General features: G+C 38.5%; 1 protein-coding gene across 1 annotated transcript in view; it reads right to left on the bottom strand.

Moving 5' to 3' along the window:
• Positions 1–20,214, bottom strand: part of cacna1db (calcium channel, voltage-dependent, L type, alpha 1D subunit, b) — a 216,090-nt gene that overhangs the window by 155,218 nt on the left and 40,658 nt on the right. Inside the window, exon 12 of the mRNA XM_065247770.1 lies at positions 951–1,108. Coding sequence (XP_065103842.1) covers positions 951–1,108 — 158 coding nt within the window. The remainder of the gene's footprint in view (positions 1–950; positions 1,109–20,214) is intronic.

The raw sequence follows: 20,214 nt of genomic DNA, 5'->3' as shown, positions 1-20,214 counted from the left end.
GGAATATTGCTTGCTGGTGTGCGTACGCATGGTTTTATAAATCTGAATTTTTTTTGCATACGCTATTTCTGGCATTTATGCGTACGTAGACTTTTAGTAAGGATTTTACGCACAGTTTTATAAATGAGGCCCCAGGATTGGGAAACACTGCTTTATGGCAACTTTCAGTAAGGATGCACTACAGGATATTTGAAGTGTGTGCTGTAATATTATTCCATACATTCCGCTTTACACACAATGCTATTTTTTACAAACGCCGCATTGTTTACGTGCGAGGAGGAGTACTTACGCACATGGACGATGCCTTATGTGATGTGTTTTTAAAGTTCATACGCGCTTACACACGCATTAAAACATTGTTAAAAACAGAAACTAGATGATCAATCGAAACAGCTTACATAACTAATCACTCCACATGTTTATCTGAGATGTTCTGAATTGAGTTTATGTACATGACAGTTTATCTGTATTTTAGTGCTATCAGTGATATTTACCCATCCGTTATGTATGTAAGGGTATTTCTCTGGACAATAACAGCTGTTTTTTAACTCTCTTACAGGTCTGCATCCCTCTCATTAGTACAAAACTATGAAGTGGAAAGACATTCACCCTTTTTGGACTTAAAGGGCGAGGCTTATCCCAACTATAATTGTATAGTTTTTTTATTAAATAAGGCTGGATCATTTCTGTCGAGCTGCCTGTTCATGAAGCAAAAAGTGCACGTAATAAAATAACATACCATGTGGTTAGGGCCCCATACTAGTTATTGAACAGGCCCCTAGATGCTTAAGGCCGCCACTGCTGGTATTACAATCTGGTACTATTATCCCTATACACACGCACAGAGACACCAAGTAGAAGCCACTTCATTGTAAACCTTCCTTGTAAAGTGTTGACTTAATCAGTTAAGTAGATTACGTACATTTTTCAAAACTTAAAAAGTGTCTTACCCTGGACTTCCGTGAGCCATTTGGGTTGATTGTAATGCTCAGATGATATGGTAAGTGTATTCAGAAACACCAGCAGAATGACCAGCCAGTAAAAGACGTCGGATTTCACAACAGCTCTGCATTTCCTTCGACAGAACCTGTTCCAGCAACGCCAGCGGCTGCAGAGGATAAACAACATTAGAATACTTATTTTACACTGTGATAAAATGGACATGTAATGATTAAAAAAGGATAGTAATTGATGGCTCAACCTGTAAGTACCCTTCAGAGTTAGATGATGTTTATTTACACCAAAGTAATCCAGCAGTGATATATATAATGCAGTAATGTTGCCTTATTAATGCATGATAAATAAATGCTTCATAGCAATCAATTAATGAATGGATGGATGAAGTGGGTGAGAGCCTTTACATATATATAAAATTGACTCTCACCCGCATCAACTCATGTCTTTCCACTGGTACCTTCCCCGCAGCATTTAAAGAGGCCCGGATAACCCCACTGCTGAAGAAACCCACACTCAATCCTGCTATGCTAGAGAACTACATGCACGTTTCTCTTCTTCCCTTCATTGCAAAGACTCTTGAACGCATGGTGTGTGACCAGCTCCTCTCTTTCTTCACACAAAATAACCTCCTGGATAGAAATCACTCTGGTTTTAAAAGTGGATACTCCACTGAGGCTGCGCTGCTCTCAGTCATTGAGGCCCTAAGGCAGGCAAGGGCAGCCTCCAAATCATCTGTGCTGATCTTACTGGATCTATCTGCCGCTTTTGACACGGTCAATCACCCCATTCTGCTACAAACCCGTCATGGCTATGGGTGTTTCTGACACAGCGCTTTTATGGTTCAAGTCTTACCTCTCAGGTAGGTCATTCATGGTATCCTGGAGAGGTGACGTCTCCGAACCCCAACGTCTCGATACCGGGGTGCAACAAGGCTCTGTCCATGGACCACTTTTCAATATACATGACATCCCTGGGTTCTGTCATTCAAAAACATGGCTTTTCCTAGCTCTGCTTTGTGGATGACACTCAACTTCACTTGTCATTTCACCCTGATGACACCACAGTTTCTGCCCGCATCTCAGCATGTCTGAGGGACATCTCACTCTGGATGAAGGATCACCATCTCCAGCTTAACCTTGCTAAGACAGAACTGCTTGTCATATCATCTGAACCAAAGATTCACACAACCTTCCCATTCAGCTAGGTTCCTCGACCATCACGGCTTCCAGGACAGCCAGAAACCTGGGAGTGGTCATTGATGATCAGCTTAGCTTTATGCGGCCAGTACCACCTGCTCCAGTATATGCATCCTTTACAACATTAGGAAAATCATAACTTTCCTATCTGAGCATGCTACCCAAGTCCTAGTCCAGGCTCTTGTCCTGTCCAGACAGGACTATTGCAATGCATTACTTACTGGACTCCCAGCCTGCACAACCAAAGCCCCACAAATGATTCAGAATGCAGCAGCAAGTTGCTCACATTAAATTCAAATCTCTGCTCCTGTCCTTTAAAACCACCACTGGGTCAGCATCCCCTTACATTCACTCGCTTATACAGGCGTATGTTCCCTTTAGATCCCTGAGCTGTGCCAACAAGTGTAATCTAGTAGTGCCATAGCAAAAAGGAGAATAAAAAAATCACTATCGCACACCTTCTCTGGATCAGTTCCACATCTGTGGAATGATTTGGCAGTTGTGACAAGATCTGTTGACTCTATGGCCATCTTTAAGAAACAGCTAAAAACCACTTTCTTCTACCAACACCTCAATTACTAATACAAAGCTGCAACTGTAGGTAACTTTCCATTTCTTTATTTTTCCTTTTGAAATGAAAATCTCTTTAAATTTCTAATTTTACTAAAGATGCAGTTTATATAAAGGAAGTTTATTGGTGATTGCCAACATTTGACAGTGTACCCACTCTCACATATACTATATTCTTTGGGAGCAGTCATAGTTAGTGTTTACAGAGTTAGGCTTGTAAACTGAAGGTAGCCTGTTCAAGTCTCATGGCTGGCAGGTGGTGACTGTGGTACTTTTGAGCAAGGCACCTTAACCCCAGTTGCCGCCTGTGTGCTTCAGTGGTAGCTTCTCCCACTGCTCTGTGGGAATGACTGATCGTTAATTAGTGCGTATGTTCACTTACCAGGATTGCAGGATCACTTACAAATGCAGAGGTCCCATTGCGAGTATGGGTTACCATACTTGACCAAACATGTCACGTCATCAAGAAAGCCGTCAAACTTTTCAGGAAACGCTAGTCGAGGTCTCAACGTGGTCATACTGTGAGGTAATGAAAGCTGTACCTGAGGAACTTAAGTGGTAGAAACGGTAGACTCAGCTGTAGGTCCGTGAAGGTTTTGTACCGATCACACCAGTTCCTCAGTTAGCATGGTTAGCCCAGTTAGCCTGAGCGGAAAGATCATTGGTGATTGGGTGAGCACTGCTGGATCAGTTTGCAACTATTTTATACAAGAGGACAAGATAAACAGAACAGTGCCGCAACTTGTCCACAAGTTTAAACAGGCAGCAATAATCGCCATTTATCTGGTGATGAATATCATTAGTGCTTACCTAAAATGCTGAAAATGTTACTGTTAAAGTCAACTGTTAATGCATGAAATAAATGTACTATAAATCTGTAAATTTTAGTATAATGTGGGTTTATTATCAGTAAACAGTAAATCAAAGTTATGATTTACAGGCACATGCACACACAGGGTTGTTTACGAGCAACATTGTAAAAATCTGTCACAGTCAGTTATTATGTTTGAAGTCTGTTTCTAGCAAAGGTAGCAGTAATAGCGACCAATCTACTGCAGAACCTTAAACAGGCATGCTACCGAGTGGGAGAGATATTGCACTTTTTTTGTGTGAAAAAAATCTGGTATTTTTATTTTAGGCCATATCGCCCAGCCCTACATGTTCATTTCTAATCATGAACTTACAAGACGAGCATACAAGTCAAGTCAAAATGTGTTTGTGAAGAGAACAGATAAACTGAGACCGTGCATCACTTTACATGTTTAAAATCGCATGAAGTAGATGAATGAATGATTTATTTTCTCACACACGCAAATTTTATGCTGAACAGGCAAAAATAAACAAATCAAAATCACAAAATACTACTGCGATTAAAATATCAATAAACGTGTAAAAATCTTAATTGAACTAAACTCATCTAAAACCATCTTGAGTAATAAACGCATGAAGGCAGATTAATGCAGACTCTTGTCATTCGATTTTGTTTCTCTCTACCTAAGACAGTGACTTCTTGTTTTATTTTTGTTCTGGAGAATGATCTCGCGCTCCTCCATCGCTGCTTCAGCAGCGATAATCAGACCTATGAGTGTATGACATTAAAATATCGCAAAGAGTTTAGAAACCAGTGCGTCATTAGAGCAACACACGGCGACCAATTACATTTTAGTCAAGTTGTATTGGCAATCTGCCAAAATGGCATTCAGATTTTCCTTTATCCTGCTTAAAAAATTCTGTCAAAGACGTTTCGGTTAACGCGACCAAACACACACACAAAGTTGCCTAATCATAGACCAGTACGTTTCTTTTTGCTTCAATAGCACAAGCACATGTTTTCCCTCACAAAAGACAACATACATTCCAACAGCTCGTTTTGCACAGTTCTTGAAGTTCTCTTAAACACATTGGTTTTCTTGTGGGTGTGTTTATAAACTTCATAAACAACACAATCGACCAAGCCACAGAATATACCAGATTATCTGAGCTTTCGCTTTCGTTATGTCCATGCAACAGCAGCTCAAACACGCCACAATTTCGTGCAGTCTGTCAGGCAATTCAGACTTCAACCAGCCTATTAAGCAGTTACCACTGCTGGAAATCCAACCACATCAAATCACCACAGAGAAAGCTAAGATCACGTTTATTACATTACACTTCTTAAGGGCAAGGCATCACAATGGGCAGAGAACATATGGCACCAGGTTGGACCAGCTAAAACAGTTTCAGAATTCCTCGATCACATCCAGGGAGCCCTCTGGGGATTCCTTTCTCTGAGATCAACTTTATCATCTAAAATGAAGAAAAATGTTTGTCCAACTTTGCCCTTAAGTTCCGTACCATCATGGCAGCCAGTGGCTGGAACGAAAAAACGAACATTGATTACCACTTACCGTCAAGGTTTGAATCCCACATTAAGCATGCCTCTTGCTGCTTTTGATGACTCATTGGATTGAAGAAATTCATCTAACTATCCACCAAAGCCATGCCATCAACACTTGCTGCTAACAAAGCCTTTCAGAAACTCAAGACAGCCTTTAGTTCTGCTCCACTACTCGCTTATCCCAATCCGAACTTACTTTTCCTTGTTGAGGTTGATGCTTCACGAACCAGAGTAGGAGCAGTGTTTTCACAGCAGCAGGGGAATCCTTTGGCTTTGAGGAATGAAGACACTGGTTAGACACCCCTTTACAATGCTGACTGATCACAAAAACCTCCAATATCTTTATGATGTTAAACATCTGAACCCTCGTGCTCTTCACACGGTTTGACCATTACCTATCGTCCTGGCTCCAACAATATTGAGGCTGATCTTCCGTCTCCATTCTCCAGAAGTAGTTTCGAAGCAGTCTACTTAGTTTTAGTCAGTCTAATCGAATGGAATATTGAGGATACTTTCAAAGTTCCACCCAAAAATACTCTGCTGGGTTGCCCTCCAAACCATCTGTTCATCCTTCCCTCCTGTTTTGTATGTTAGTTAATATATAATAAATAAATTGGTATGTTATGTGCTCAAAATGCCTGAATAGTTTAGTGTGTAATATAAATAGAATTAATTCTGGCAGTTACTATTGAAAATTATACAACAGTTCTTTCTGGTTCCCGAATCTGATTGGCTAAGAGGCGTGCGATATTGTACTGATAACGTAACAGTAACCGCTTCACCATTTGCATCATTCCGCCACCTGCTGGTCATTTCAGTATTAGTGAATGGAGGTTCTTTAAACAGGATCATCTCTGAATGGAAAAACTGCACGCACACAGGGATGCGCTGTTTTTAAACACTCTCCGTGTGTCTCATTAGTTCACTAGCTCGTGAATCAGTCTGTGAATCCCAATCGGAAGTGATTATTCCGTCGAAAATCAGCGCTCTTGGATGTAACGTTAAACTTAAGTGGAGTAATGTCACATCGTGTGGACGATTAACACTTGGAAAGAGGAATGTAAACTTTTTTTTTCTGGAGCGATATCTCTCCTCGGAACGCGAAAACACAGTGGAGCTGCAGGTAAGCACAGCAGCTTTCAAATGTGGACATTGATCATTTATTTTATTGTAACGTGACTATTAAAACACGTTATGAGATATTACCACTGATATATTTATAAGCAGCATGCAAAAACATCTCTCTGACACTTATAAAAACAGTAAAAAAAGTTTTATATAGTACTGACAAGAACAAAGTCTAATAATAATCGAGTGCTCGTATCGCGTTAAGATTAGGGCTGGGACAACGCGTCGACGTAATCGATGACGTTGACGCAAAAAATACGTTGACGCAAAATATGCACGTCGACTCGTCAGACCCAAAAAGGCGGCGCCGTAGAGAAGTAGCAACGCGAGTTGCCGGTTTCAAACAGCAAGGGTGAGCATTGCCTTTTTTCAGCGCCCATGTTAACAAGCATGCACCCCACCGCATGAGCATCGTGAGCTTGCGGCTCTGTAGCAACAGTGCTGCAATCGCTTCTGCTGCGCTGCTCACGCTCAATTAAAGTGAAAATGCTTTGTTTATGGTTTAAATGCTCATGGATTTACGCGAAAGAGTGTCATTTTACCATAAAATCATGAATGTGATGCCAAGTGTGTTTTAAACAGTCATGACTTTGAGCAATTTAACAGAAAGCAATAAAAAATGTAAAAACACACTGTTGCCAGAAGACTGTGCTTTCACTCACTCTCTGTCCAGCAGTAAATGAGTCCTAATCTATCTTAACAAACTTAAGAGAAAGAGATTTAATAATATACGTGCTTCTTTAGTCTATAATTGTCTTTATATCTGTCATTAAGAACAGCACGAAAACAATGTGGATTAAACAAATCAAGTTATGAAAATTACACTGACCATCAAAAGGCACATTGAAGAGGTTTTGCTCATAAATGCATGTAAAATAAAGTAATATGAACTTGAGATTTTTATACTGTTACTAAACTGCACAGTATGCACTGCAAACGCTTTATTAAATGCTACCTCTGACTAAGAATGCATTATTTTGCACTTGTTTAGTCTTTTTTATTTTGAAATTTTAAGAGCAATAAACATATATTGAAATGTTTACATTCAGATATGTAAATCAACATGTATAAATTGCAATTAGTTAAGTAATGGGGAGATAATAGAGAATCGAATCAAAGTCGAATCGGACTGACAAAATGAATCGTTAGATTAATCGATGCATCGAAAAAATAATCGCTAGATTAAACGTTTAAAAAATAATCGTTTATCCCAGCCCTAGTTAAGATTAAATGGGAAAGCAATAGTAACGTTATATAAATATAGTTTTATTAACTTTAACATCGCGCCAAAACAATAACACAAAAGACACTAAATATGAATAAGAAAACAAATAATAGTTTCATCATGACACCAAATACTGCTGATTTGATCTCATTTTTGACCATCAAACACAGACAAGGCCAACATCAGAGCCAGGGAATCCCTGTCAGAGATGTAGCCCCAGAAGGGCGGTGGTCAGCGGGGCGACGTCCGCACATGCTCTGGTTCTCATACGTACCGAATCTTACTAAGCAAACGTTCAAACAGGCGCTATCTTTACTAATCGAATGCAGATTTGAGTATTATACATATATATTCTCGACTTAACTAATCTTAAAACTACACTTTGTGACCAAGAAATTGTAATATTTAAAAACGGCGATTCCGTCCACTGAGTTATTATGAGATTCAAAACAGCCGAAAGTGTTACCTGTCATTCTGGCCGCCCTCAAATCCGTGGCGGAAGAAGTAGTTCTCAAACAAAGAGGCTCTTAAAATAACTCCGTAGTTGTTTTCTAGTTTTCGTTTTTTCAAACATGTGCCGTCGAACTGTTGGTTAAAAGCAATATCACTCTCGGAGTCGTGTGATATAGCTCTATATCATCACGGCTGTGATTGCCTACAGCCTCGTGCCTTTGGCCTAATCACAGCCGTGATGATATAGAGCTAAATCACACTCCTACTCGAGCGATATTGCTTAAGTATGTCATCACGTTTTTCATAGTTTCTGGACAGGCGTACAACTGCGCATGTAATGAACTTTGAGTGCAGACACAGATGAGAATAAGCAAGGTTTTAGATGTCTGGTTTGCTGCACTCTGAATCAGTTAAACAACACAGCTTCACAGCACTGAATGCAGAAACTGGATGAGGCATTGGCTGATCCTTGACTGTGGGGTGTGAGCACTGCATATGGATCATCTAAGCTCCTTGTGAATGGCGCGGAGTGTGGCGATCTCACCTCATTTCAGGTAATTAAAGAGTAACTAAACCCCTGGTCAGAGCCTGACTCCACCCACTGGCAATATTTGAAAAATGCAAGAAAAGTGGGCAGATCCCAAGGAGATAGAGGGGACGAACTAAGTGTGTGGTGAGATCGTAACAAGGGCGTGGTGATCTTGAACCTGCTTACGTCATGAGTCATTTTTTGGACCCAACATCCAATAGGAAAATTCAACTGCAGTAGCCACCGTTCAACCTGAAGAGGGCAGCACTCAGACGTTTTTACACCATATATTGTAGTATTGAAACACTTTATATCCAAATGTCAAAAAACTTACTAAAATCAATTTATGCGCATCATGTTTATTTTCTTAATTTTTGCTAAAAGCACAACATAGAAGTGAACAAAATAGACACTAACATTTTAAATAATGTATAAATCAAATCTGTATGTCCAAAATTAGTAGAGTAATCTAAGTCTCTCTGCGCTGTGATTAAAAAGAAGAGGTTGTGCATCCTTATTATATAATTAAATGCATGGCCATACCCACCATTGAGGTCCCTGAGGTCCGGACCTCTGTCATTTTCTGACGCTCGTCTTATTTGACTCAACGCTCGTTTGGGTTATTCTTGCTGCGGTGCGCAGACCGATCGGCATGTGCTGTCTCAGCACCCCAAGACCAATTCAACAGTAAATAACACTGCATGCTTTTACACAGATCTTGCGGTATTGTGATGTCACAGGTCAATAGGTCTGCGCAGCACAACATTAAGTAATAGTCAAAATTATTCCGAGATGACCTGACCACCAATAAAATTAAACCAGGCAGAAAGAGGTGCAACACAGAGGTCAGATGCGCAGTTAGTGGAAGTGCAAGACAGATGTAAGTAAACAAACTCTGACTATTATATAGAAATATGAAACCGCAAGTGACTGTCAAGGTGACAGGACAAGAAACATTACTGCAGCTGAGCCACATGGGTGTTCAAATTTAATACGCTGCTTTCACTCCCTCCAGTAATTCACTTCCCGTTATTCAGCGTGTTTTTTAACAAAATTCAACGCACCCTTTAATTCTTGAAGATATGTTTTTACTGTATAATGATTAGATTCACTGTGTTGTACTGGACTGCTGCTAAGCTTGAACTTGAAAACGCGACACATCATGTGCACGGTACAGCTTCATCCACAGGTAGCGCATGTGCATGGAGTTTAAATGAGCCCATGTTCCTCTTTTGGCTTAAACATTTTATTGGATTCGATCTTATAGCCTAATAAACAGTACCTGTTGAAGACATTAAAGTTAATTAAATAACAAAAGAGTAAAACACACTGGTCCTGTGTGTAACTTCTTCCTATAGTGTTGAGCTTTGCTATTTGAAGTTAGTTAAGGTTTATCATAGACAGGCTTGTGCACAATTCACAAATGAATTGAGAATGACTCGTAAATTCCAATTCAATTCTCGAATTTGAATTGATGTCAAAAACAGGATCTAGAATTGCAATTCGAATTTGAATTAAAGGAAGCAGAATTGCAATTCAATAGAAATTCAAAGAAATTCATATACATATTATACAGTAAGTGGAGTGTTAAAAATGAAGCTTTCAGTATGTCAGATATGATTGCATTACATGTTCTATAAATTATATTAGTTTGAACTAATTGTACAGAATACATTAACAGGAAATGTTTTCCCCAGCAATTACTGTTAAAAAGTCTAGTCACATAACAAATAATTCAGTTTGTAATTGTAATTTTTTTAATTGTAATTTTGTGGAACACGATGGAACATGACTTCATTTCCCAGAATGCTTTACTTTAACCAAGTATTTAAAATGGTAGCCAAACAATTTTCCAAAGTAACTTTCCTATCATGTATGCAACATTCTTTCTCTTGTGTGACTGTGGAATTTCTTTGAATTGCCATGAATTTAATTCCACTTCCTCTCATTCCAATTCAAATTCAACTTCCTGTAGGGCGGAGTCAATTCAATTCAATTCAAATTCCAATCCGCGAGCGGGGACGCGCACCACATGGCCGAAATGAGAAAGATGTGGTCCGGACCGTCACTGTCTGGAGAATAACTAGCCAGTTGATAAAACATCTCGGAGAACAGCGCGGACACGCTTCACACCACGAGCGAGCATGCGCACCACACGGCCGAAATTAGATAAGACGTGGTTCGTCATGTCTGGAGGATAGCCAGTTGATAAAATGTGTGTCCGTGAGAACTGTAAGTGGACTTATGTTTTGGGTTTATTTAAGCCTGTTACTGTATTTGTCTATAGTTCTTGCAAATTTAAAGTAAGTTAGCTGGTGATTTTGTTGTTTGAGCAACCTGCTAGCTAGGTTTTACGTGTCTGTTGATTAGATATATAATTGTTGAGCGCTCTTGTTCACTTTATTTATGTGCATTATTTACATGCTACAGTAGTTACACTTCTTTAAGATAATGTAATTAATAGTGGGAAATAATCAGTTTTTACAGTTTTTTTACCAGTCACGGAAAGTAGGGACACATGTCGAATCTGGGCCATTTTGAGTTATTTGCAGATTCTGAAAGTGCAGTTTCTGGAAATCTGATAAGATTTGGAGAAGTTGTGGCCATTTGAATTTAGGAACTCAGAAAACCTCAAACCGAGAAAAAGAAGGGACTCTTCTTTCCAACTGGGGCTCATTTACATCTCATTTAGCTAAGCCATACCCCCTGTAAAGCCGGTTTGAGATACAGATGTTTTAGCATCATATGTAGTATTTTGTGAAAGAAGTACGAATGAACATGCAAAAATAAACATTACTTTTTTCCTTTGTGTTGATCATAAGTCGAATCCAGTCTGTTTTAGATGTGTGAATCATACAATGACCATTTTTGTCCACAAATGTGTATAATCCGTGAAATATAGATATATAGTTTATTATTTACATCAGATTTCGCATGAACGTCTGGTAATAGAATATAATAAATAATCTGAGGACTATTTACATCGTAACATGTAAGGGTATATGAGATTACACTCCGGTATTTACGTTCCGTTAAACACATGAACCCGCCTTCAAAGTTTGTATTTAAAATAGGGAGGTAGTATAATAGATAATCCAAAAACAGCACAGTCGAAAATGTGAAGTCCTTTAGGGACGTAACCAATCGCTCACTCGTTCCTCCATCAGCCAATGACTTCATGGAAAATATTGATAGACAAAACATGTAGCAAATTATATAACATATTCAAATATCTCTGTGTAACTTATGTGTGTTTGACTTCATGCTGCGCTGCAAGCACTGACAGAGAGATGACGTCAAAGTACTGCGAGAGCGAGTTGAAATTAAACTACTCCTTAAGATTTCTTGAAGAGCTCTCGCGGAACTTTGACGTCATCTCTCAAGTCAGTGACGCTGCTGATGTACGATGCAGCTGACTGTTATTTGTTCCGCCCCCAGCTTCTTTTATTTTTCTTTTGTTTTTTGTGCGCCCGAGCTTTGTTTACAGTCTGGGGAGACGCACGCTATAAGTTTGAAAAACAAAAAAACTTAGCAAATATGTCTGAGGAACAGGGCAGCCGTGTCACTACAGTCACGTGACTTCACGCTCGAGCTGTAAGAGAAGACAATGCTGAATAAAGTCGTAATTCTTGCTATTTTTGGACCAAAATGTATTTTCAATGCTTCAACACATTCCTACTGACCCACTGATGTAACATGGACTACTTTGATGATGTTTTTATTACCTTTCTGGACATGGAAACCGTACATAGATTTTCAATGGAGGGGACAGAAAGCTCTCGGAATAAATCTAACGTTAAAACATCTTAAACTGTGTTCCGAAGATGAACGGAGGTCTTCTGAGTTTAGAACGACATAAGGGTAAGCCATTAATTACATTGTTTTCATTTTTGGCCGCTTATATAGTAAAGGGGTTTTCAACCTTTTAGGACATGCGCCCCCCCTGTGCTTGTTTAATTTCACCCGTGCCCCCCAACTTCACATACACATAAAGTAGGCTATACGTTATACTGCATAGTATCTCTAACCTCATTATTTTGTAACATATGATTAAATAAATATAATAAGCTTACCGTATTCAGTGTGATGACTGAGCTTGTTTCTGAGAGCACAGGGTGCCAATCCGTGGTTCTATGCCTGACACAGCTAATCGTACATCATCTTCCACATTTAATAGTCGCGAGCGGTGCTTGTTTTTGATGTAAGTGCAGGCTGAAAATGTGGCTTCGCAAAGCCAAGTTGAGGCAAAAGGCAAAAGTACATCAATTGCCAGATCTGAAAGTTCTGCATACTCTGTATCCACTGTCAACCAGAATTCTGACAGCTTGCTTGAATCAAACAGTGCTTTCAAAGTGCGGTCACTTGAAAGGTCCAGAAGGGCATCCTGCTGGCTTGATGACAGACTCCCGTCGGTGCTTTCGACGAAGGGATTACGAACCCAGTTATACTGGTTCCACCTATCCTGCTCAGGAAAATAATTATTGAAGTGTGCAGACAGCACTTTCAGATGTTCAGATGTTTCAGATGTCAACCAAAGCAGCGAGTCCTTTATTTTTCCCTAACATGGCTCCCGCTCCGTCTGTACAGACACCGACACAGTTGTCCCAACGAAGTCCAAGTTCATCCAGTTTGTAATTTAGTTTTTCAAAAATATCTCTGCCTGTGCAGCTTTTCTCCATTTGTGAGCAAAATAACAAATCCTCAAGCAGTTTTCTCTTATATCGATAGCGTACGAAAACAAGTAATTGTGCAGAGTTTGTAATGTCTGTTGATTCGTCTATATGCAATGAAAAAATTTTTCCGCCGTTTATTCTCTCTATTAGTTGACATTTGACGTCTGTTGCCATGTCAGTAATACGGCGACTCATTGTATTGTCTAATAGCGGGATATGTTCAATTTCACTACTGGGACACTTGTGCCATTGCTGCTGGACGAATAAGGCTCTCTGCAATAGTATGGGGCTTTTTGGCCTTGGCAACCAAGTATGCGACCTCATATGAAGCAGTAAGCGCTTTGGCTGCAACAGTAGTTTGGCTGGTCATCGTTTGTTTTTGAATTCTTAACCCTGATTCTTTACGGCGAAAAAAATCTACTGGTTTATCTTTTAATGTCGGGTGTTTGGTTTGTAAGTGTCTTATCAGTTTCACAGGTTTTAAACTGTCATTTGCAAGGACTTCCGAACATACAACACATTGTGGACGTGGTTCGTTATTTAGTGTTATGCATGTAAATCCATATTTGATGCATTGTTCATCATACTTCCTTCGTTTTGAAGCACCCGTGCCCTTAGTTTTTGCGTGTAATCCTCTCTGTGTGGAAAGTCCTGATGATGAAGGATCGCCATCATCAGTATGGTGAAGACGATTAGTCTCCTCTTCTTTTCTGTCAGTTGGTTTATCACTAGTTTTTTTTACAAGCCACCGTTCCATTTCGGGTTTAGTTTAATCAATCACACACCTTGAATAACTACTGTACTAATTGAGGTATATGAGCGCCGCGCAGACTGACGGAGTTATGACGCATGAACGACCAATGCCAGATCACACCATGTGCTCTTTTACTCGAGCGTATGCTCGCGCCCCCCTTAACAGGTGCTAGCACCCCCCAGGGGGGCCCGCCCCACAGGTTGAAAACCCCTGATTATAGTATGTAAATACACACAGACAGTGACGCCCCCCGCTGCACGCTAGAATCTCTGGAAAAACAAGCCTATTTCAACCGCAAAATGTACGCTTTTAAAAACTGCTATCTCTAACATGGAGAGGCTTCTTCGTGATCTCAACTAACAGATTCTGCAATAAAACGAAAATCACACATTTTGAAAAAAAAACTTTTTCATTATCTCAAAACTTGTGCTGCTGACTTGAATCACTGGTTTCTGTGACGGGTCGCAATTAAGTTTTATTTTTGTGATTAAAAAAATATTTTAATTTTAATCATGAAGTATACGCCTTTGATTGCCTCGCCCTCGGCCCCGCCCACCCGCCCATCCCTATATAATTTATAAAACCCTTACAAAATGCATTACTGATGTTGTATTTCAGCATATTAAGTGTATAATAAGTGTGTGCATATTGTGAATTAATTTAATAAACTAATTATTGATAAGCCTTTAGTTAATTAACTAAAATGATCCTATATTCAGTTAGCCTATGTTTACTTTACTGACACAGGCCAGTGTGCCCAGGATGGTAAAAAAATTATTACAATGTATTCCTAATTAAATTACGTATACTTATAAATTTACTAATATATTACTTATCAATAGGTTTTTTATGGATTCAAATGTTACTGATAGTTAAAACAAAAATAACAACTTTCACCTCACATACAGTTTTGATATAAATTCACTAAAATACATCACTTTGGTTGGCATATCGCATGCGGTGTAGTCGCACTAGTCAGTCCCGGCGCCCTGGACGAGCCTGCTGTCTCCCTTCACCTGGGGCACGTTCAAGATCAAAACGGTGCACAACGTTTTGCTAGGTTTCTGGGTTTAAGACTATGCCCTAAACCGTGGAGCGTGCACACAGCAGAGAGGGAGGGGAAGACCTGGCGTGTGTGTGTGTGTCTCATGGAAGACAGAGAGCATCCTGATTGGCCTGTTTCGGTAAATCAGCCAATCAATTGTCAGAGTGGGCAGGCTTTTATCTCTTCTCCCGAACCAAAATAATCAGTGTATCTAGAAACAGAAGCGCCATGGCAGAGGGAGAGCGCCCCAAAAGATATTTTTCACCAGACTACATGAAAGTCTTATAAAAGTTAAAATAATGGCAATCTTGCACGCTGTACAGTTTGTAACACTGACCTTAGCATTATGGCGGGTTAAATTATTGTAAAAGACATGTTGGGGTAAGTTCAATAAGTTTAATTTCATGTGCATAATTTTCAGGCCAGCTAGCTGCTTTAGACTCATTTTGAACTGCAATGGAATATAAATAAAAACAGTTTACATAAATAGTATAAGCAGCTTATATAAATAGTAAAAGTAATCTTTATATTTTAATATACTTAACAAATAATTACACTTTACAATAAGGTTCAATTAGTTAACATAAGTTTACTACATTAGTTAACATGAACTAACAAGGAACTGCACTTAAAGCATTTTTTTATCTTAATTTTAACACTTACGAATACATTATTTAAATCTTGCTAATATTAGTTAATGCACTGAGAGATGTCTGTCATTATCGCGTCTTTGTGATTGTAAAATTGACTTTCACTTGGCCTTTTAAAAAATCCACTTGTCCCTAAATAAGGAGACAAGCGTTGATGTCGAGCCCTGCGACGTGTGTTTAGACTGCTTCAGTAGGCTAGGTCCAATCTTTACGACTCCTCCGTTGTATTGCGCCAATTGAGAGGTACATCAGTTCTTCCTCATTTTTTGTACATTTAATTCATAATTAATGATATTAGGCAGTGCAGTGAGATTGAAATCATTTGTGCTAATCTTGTGTGCAATCTATGAAATGACATGGATTACATTTCAGGGCAGGCATCAAGGGGGGGCATTCGCGGGCCGTGCCCCCCTACACAGTTTTTTATTAATTTAATACATATCAATAATAATTAAAATAAATTAAACATTGAATGTTTCATGACTTTTAATGTAATCAAATTAGGAAAATATATTTGATATATGTTTTTATTTTATTAAAATAGACCCGTTTCTCTGATTGGTTGTATTGCAGCGTCTTGATACTAGCAACGTGTTTGTTCGCTGCATTTTATGGATCGAGTAAATTATGGATAATAGAACATTTAGAATGAACCAGCACCGCCAGCTCCATCTGACTTCATGCAAACACAGACTGGCTCAAACTCCGAGATTAGAGGTCAAGGTGGAATTTTCAAATCTACAGAACACTGTTTTAAGGAAGTTTAATGTTCGTACACACCATCTTCTGCTATTTTAAAGGTAAGTTAGCGTTGTTTTAATTTACATGAGCTTAAATATGAAGTTTGGCTATAGACCGTTAACAGCATTGCGACGTGATTATGGTAAAGCGGCTTTCACATAGGATGTGTGTGCGCTGCGCTATGAAACCCATTCATTTCAATGGCTTGCGCCGCACGAGGGCGGTTTGTTGTTGTGGCAAGCAAAGCGCGAGCGCAGCTTGAGCTCACACCGCGGTCAAAGTTCAAAATAGTTTAACTTTTGCGCATAGTTTGTCATCTTCTGCACTTTATACGGGAAATGAGCTGTATCTGTACCTGTATCTGTGTAGTCTGTACCAGTTGTAGGAGTGTGTGCTTGCACAGTATTTGTTGTTTTAATGCCTTGTTTTTGCAAGTTATTGTTGCTAATTGAGTGCCCCCGTTGGAAGCCACATGCCCAGCTGTTAGTTATGGTCTGGCGCCAGCTCTGTTACATTTTCTGCATGTCTCTTATTTAGAAACCCAAGCATTTTTGGAATTAATTAAAAAATCTTAAAAACGCTGCTAATATCAAACTTTTAAACCCACAGTAAATAATTGACCCTTTGCACTCTGATAATAAAATGTTTGTTAATAATTACAGACTCCGGTAACAGATGATCTTTTAATTACTTATTGTACTTCTAGGTGAATATAAAATAAGAAAATAGATAAAATATGCAAATGTAACATTTTAAAAGCAAAATTTAAACTGAAGATTACTGTGACATGAATTGCAATTAACAAAAATAAAGTAAATTAATAACTAAAACATTTGAATTAAATGTTTCTAATTACCTCATCGTTTAAAATCATGTTGCTTGTTTTGAACCAATGGTCAAAACTGATTTTTAAATAAGAGAGCATATGTTTATTTGAAATTTTAAACAAATATCTGATTATTTATTTGTTTCGATTAAAGATGCAATTTGTATTTATGCGCCACTAGATGGTGCCAGTTCAAATCAATAACAATGACGTTGTTTAATGACGCTTTTAAAGCAGCGTGGAATTATGGGATTTGTAGTCTTTAACTCCGCTGATGGCCATCAATCAGACGCGAACGAGAAATCACGTTGACTGATAAGGTAATCAAGTCTTATAAATGTTGCGTTTGATGACATTGTTTATTTCATTATGTAAGTTTATATGTGATGTTCAAAACGAAATTTTTAGTCATAGATGTTACAGTATTAGTCCAAATTCGATGGTTAACACAGCACAGAATTTAAGTTTTCAACTTACAATCTACAATGATTTTTCACATTATGTATTGACGGTACAAATCTTATTGTGAAGTGTCTTAAAATGACCATTTATATTGCTGTACAAAACCTCTTGATGTGCATATCATCCGCGTGAAGACGCGCTGATTACAATCTTCACACTAATGTTGTGATCAATATAATAGCATACGTTTTTTGAAGGGTTACGAATCAAAACAACTCACCCATTGTGTAAAACACAAGCAGGATCAGAATATCGGTCTAGTTAAATGTTGTCGTGAAGCTCTCTCCATCCAGATAATGCAACAACAAATTGATCCTCTCTAGTTTACGGGAGCTGTCTTTGCTGACACAACGAGCGGCAGACGGTAAAAAGTAATCCATAAGTCCATAAGCAAGCGCGTAGCCCGACGCATATTTCCGCATTTGTCCAGGACACTGGCTCGCTGTGTCCGAAAACTCAAGGCAGTGACTTGTTGCCTTGCTGCCTCATGAGGAAATGACTTCGGACTCGGAGGCCTGAAGGCAGCTCAGAGAAAGGCTTTCCGACGCACTTCAAAGGCAGCGTGTTTGAAATATAAACAGAGAGCGCCTTTGTGATAACTAATCACATATTTGAAAACTACAATACTAATTTCTCGCTAGAAATGCAATTAAAATGTGTAAAAAGTGAAAATTTACGTTTATTTACACTAAATTTGTGCTCCAGTCGCTTCCTTGGCCGCCATTTTATTTTTTTGAACTCGACCACTGTTGTCATGTGGTTTTTACGTCAGTAAAGGCGGTGACAAAGGGTCACATGGATATTAACATCATTGACACGGGGCTGTGTAGTCTCCTGTCAATGTTTTGAATGGAAATTTTCTCACGATTTACAAGTAGTTGAAAACATTACAGATATTGATAGTAATCAGCTGGACAAAATATATAACACTGGCCTAGTGGTTTTTGGACATTTTACTGCAGATATTTTACAAATTGCACCTTTAAGATTGAGAACGTTTAAAACATTTTGTTTTGTTCGCACAAACGCTGTACATAGACATAGATATTAATAAGCTCAGCAAGTTTCTTGTAATGCTTATTATGCTCTCATGAATTCTTGTCAAAACTTGTGCGTCTGTGCGTTTCGGATCAGTTAGTCAGCCTAAGTCTTGTCGTTCGTAATAACTTTTTAACAAATCAGTTCCCGAACTTTATCTCCCTTAATAACTCTTTAAACATCAAGCAAGTCCTGCATTTTATTTTTAAATTCCTGCATGTTTTTAAACTGAAACCAAAATTTCAGAGGTGCCTGTGGATGGACATGCATCTTTGTAGTATTAGGTTAATCATGTAGGACGGTGCACCGCTCAAAAAACAAAATAAAGATCATTTTAGATGTTTAATTACTAGAGTATTGGGATAGCTAGAAGAGGAATTAATATAGGCTACTTATTTTTTCTGAAAACCTCCCACTCATTTAGACAGCATGGGTCATATATGGAACTTTGCAGATAGACACAATAAAGGCTTAAAGGTGATGTACAGTATTGTCCGGGCTATCAAGTTTGATATTTTAATTCTACAATACAGTGATGCATAGCACAAAGGCACAAGCTGTATGGAGCTTTGAATGTTTTTTTAAAAATACGTTTTCTTTTTTCATGCGTATTGGTAACGAGAATCATGTTATTTGTCTTTTCGATTTACATTTTGTATGATTGCTTTTAATAGAATTTTTATAGGCATTTAGTTATTTAAGTTATATCTATAATACAAACCAAGAATGCATTTAACTCTTTCACCGCCATTGACGAGATATCTCGTCAATTAAGGGAAAACGCTTCCCCGCCAATGACGAGATTTTCCGTCTTTCCGCAATACCGCTATTTTCCACCAGGTGGCACACTTTAGCAACTTATACAACCCAGAAGTAGCGCCTCACATGAAAGAAAGAACTCTGTGTATGTTTAAAAGATCGCTCTGCATCTGATCTCTATCAAAAGTCCTTCGCAAAAATGGAATTCTCAGCTTTTTGCTCAAAATTGGGTGTTTTTAAAAAAAACCTACCCATGTTTGAGTGGTGATTACAAGAGAACTAATGAAGGTAGGATGAAATTTTTTTTGTTTTTTTTTTTGAAAGAAGAGGGTCTGTTCTTTCATCTGATATATTGTTTGTTTATATATTTAAAGAAGAACATTTTATGGAATGCATTAAACTTTTGTGAAAATCATGAAAAATGCTGGCGCTGGCTGGCAACTTTTTTTAAAAATGCTGGCGGGGAAAGAGTTAAAATGCCATTTTCATGTAATTTGACAAACTTCTGGTTTAAGACCTGCCCACTTTCGGTTCCATCCGAATACAAACAGATACAAATTATTTTGAGATTGCAACAAATACAGATACAAATGCTGATCCGCTGCACACCCCTACTCTGTAGTCTTTGAAAAGCGAATTCTTGGCATTGAACTTTGAGCTTTATAATCCTGCAGGTATTATTTATGCTCTAACAGCAACATTACAAGAAAATGCAGTACAGCTGTCAGTGTTGGGGAAAGTTACTTTTAAAAGTAAAGCATTACAACAATAAGTTACTTTTCATGGAAAGTAATGCTTATGTTACTTTTTAGTTACTTTGGCGTTACTTTT

The sequence above is a fragment of the Paramisgurnus dabryanus genome, chromosome 11, assembly GCF_030506205.2.
Source record: "Paramisgurnus dabryanus chromosome 11, PD_genome_1.1, whole genome shotgun sequence".
Taxonomy (NCBI): Eukaryota; Metazoa; Chordata; class Actinopteri; order Cypriniformes; family Cobitidae; genus Paramisgurnus; species Paramisgurnus dabryanus.
This window is presented reverse-complemented; position numbering and strand designations above follow the sequence as displayed.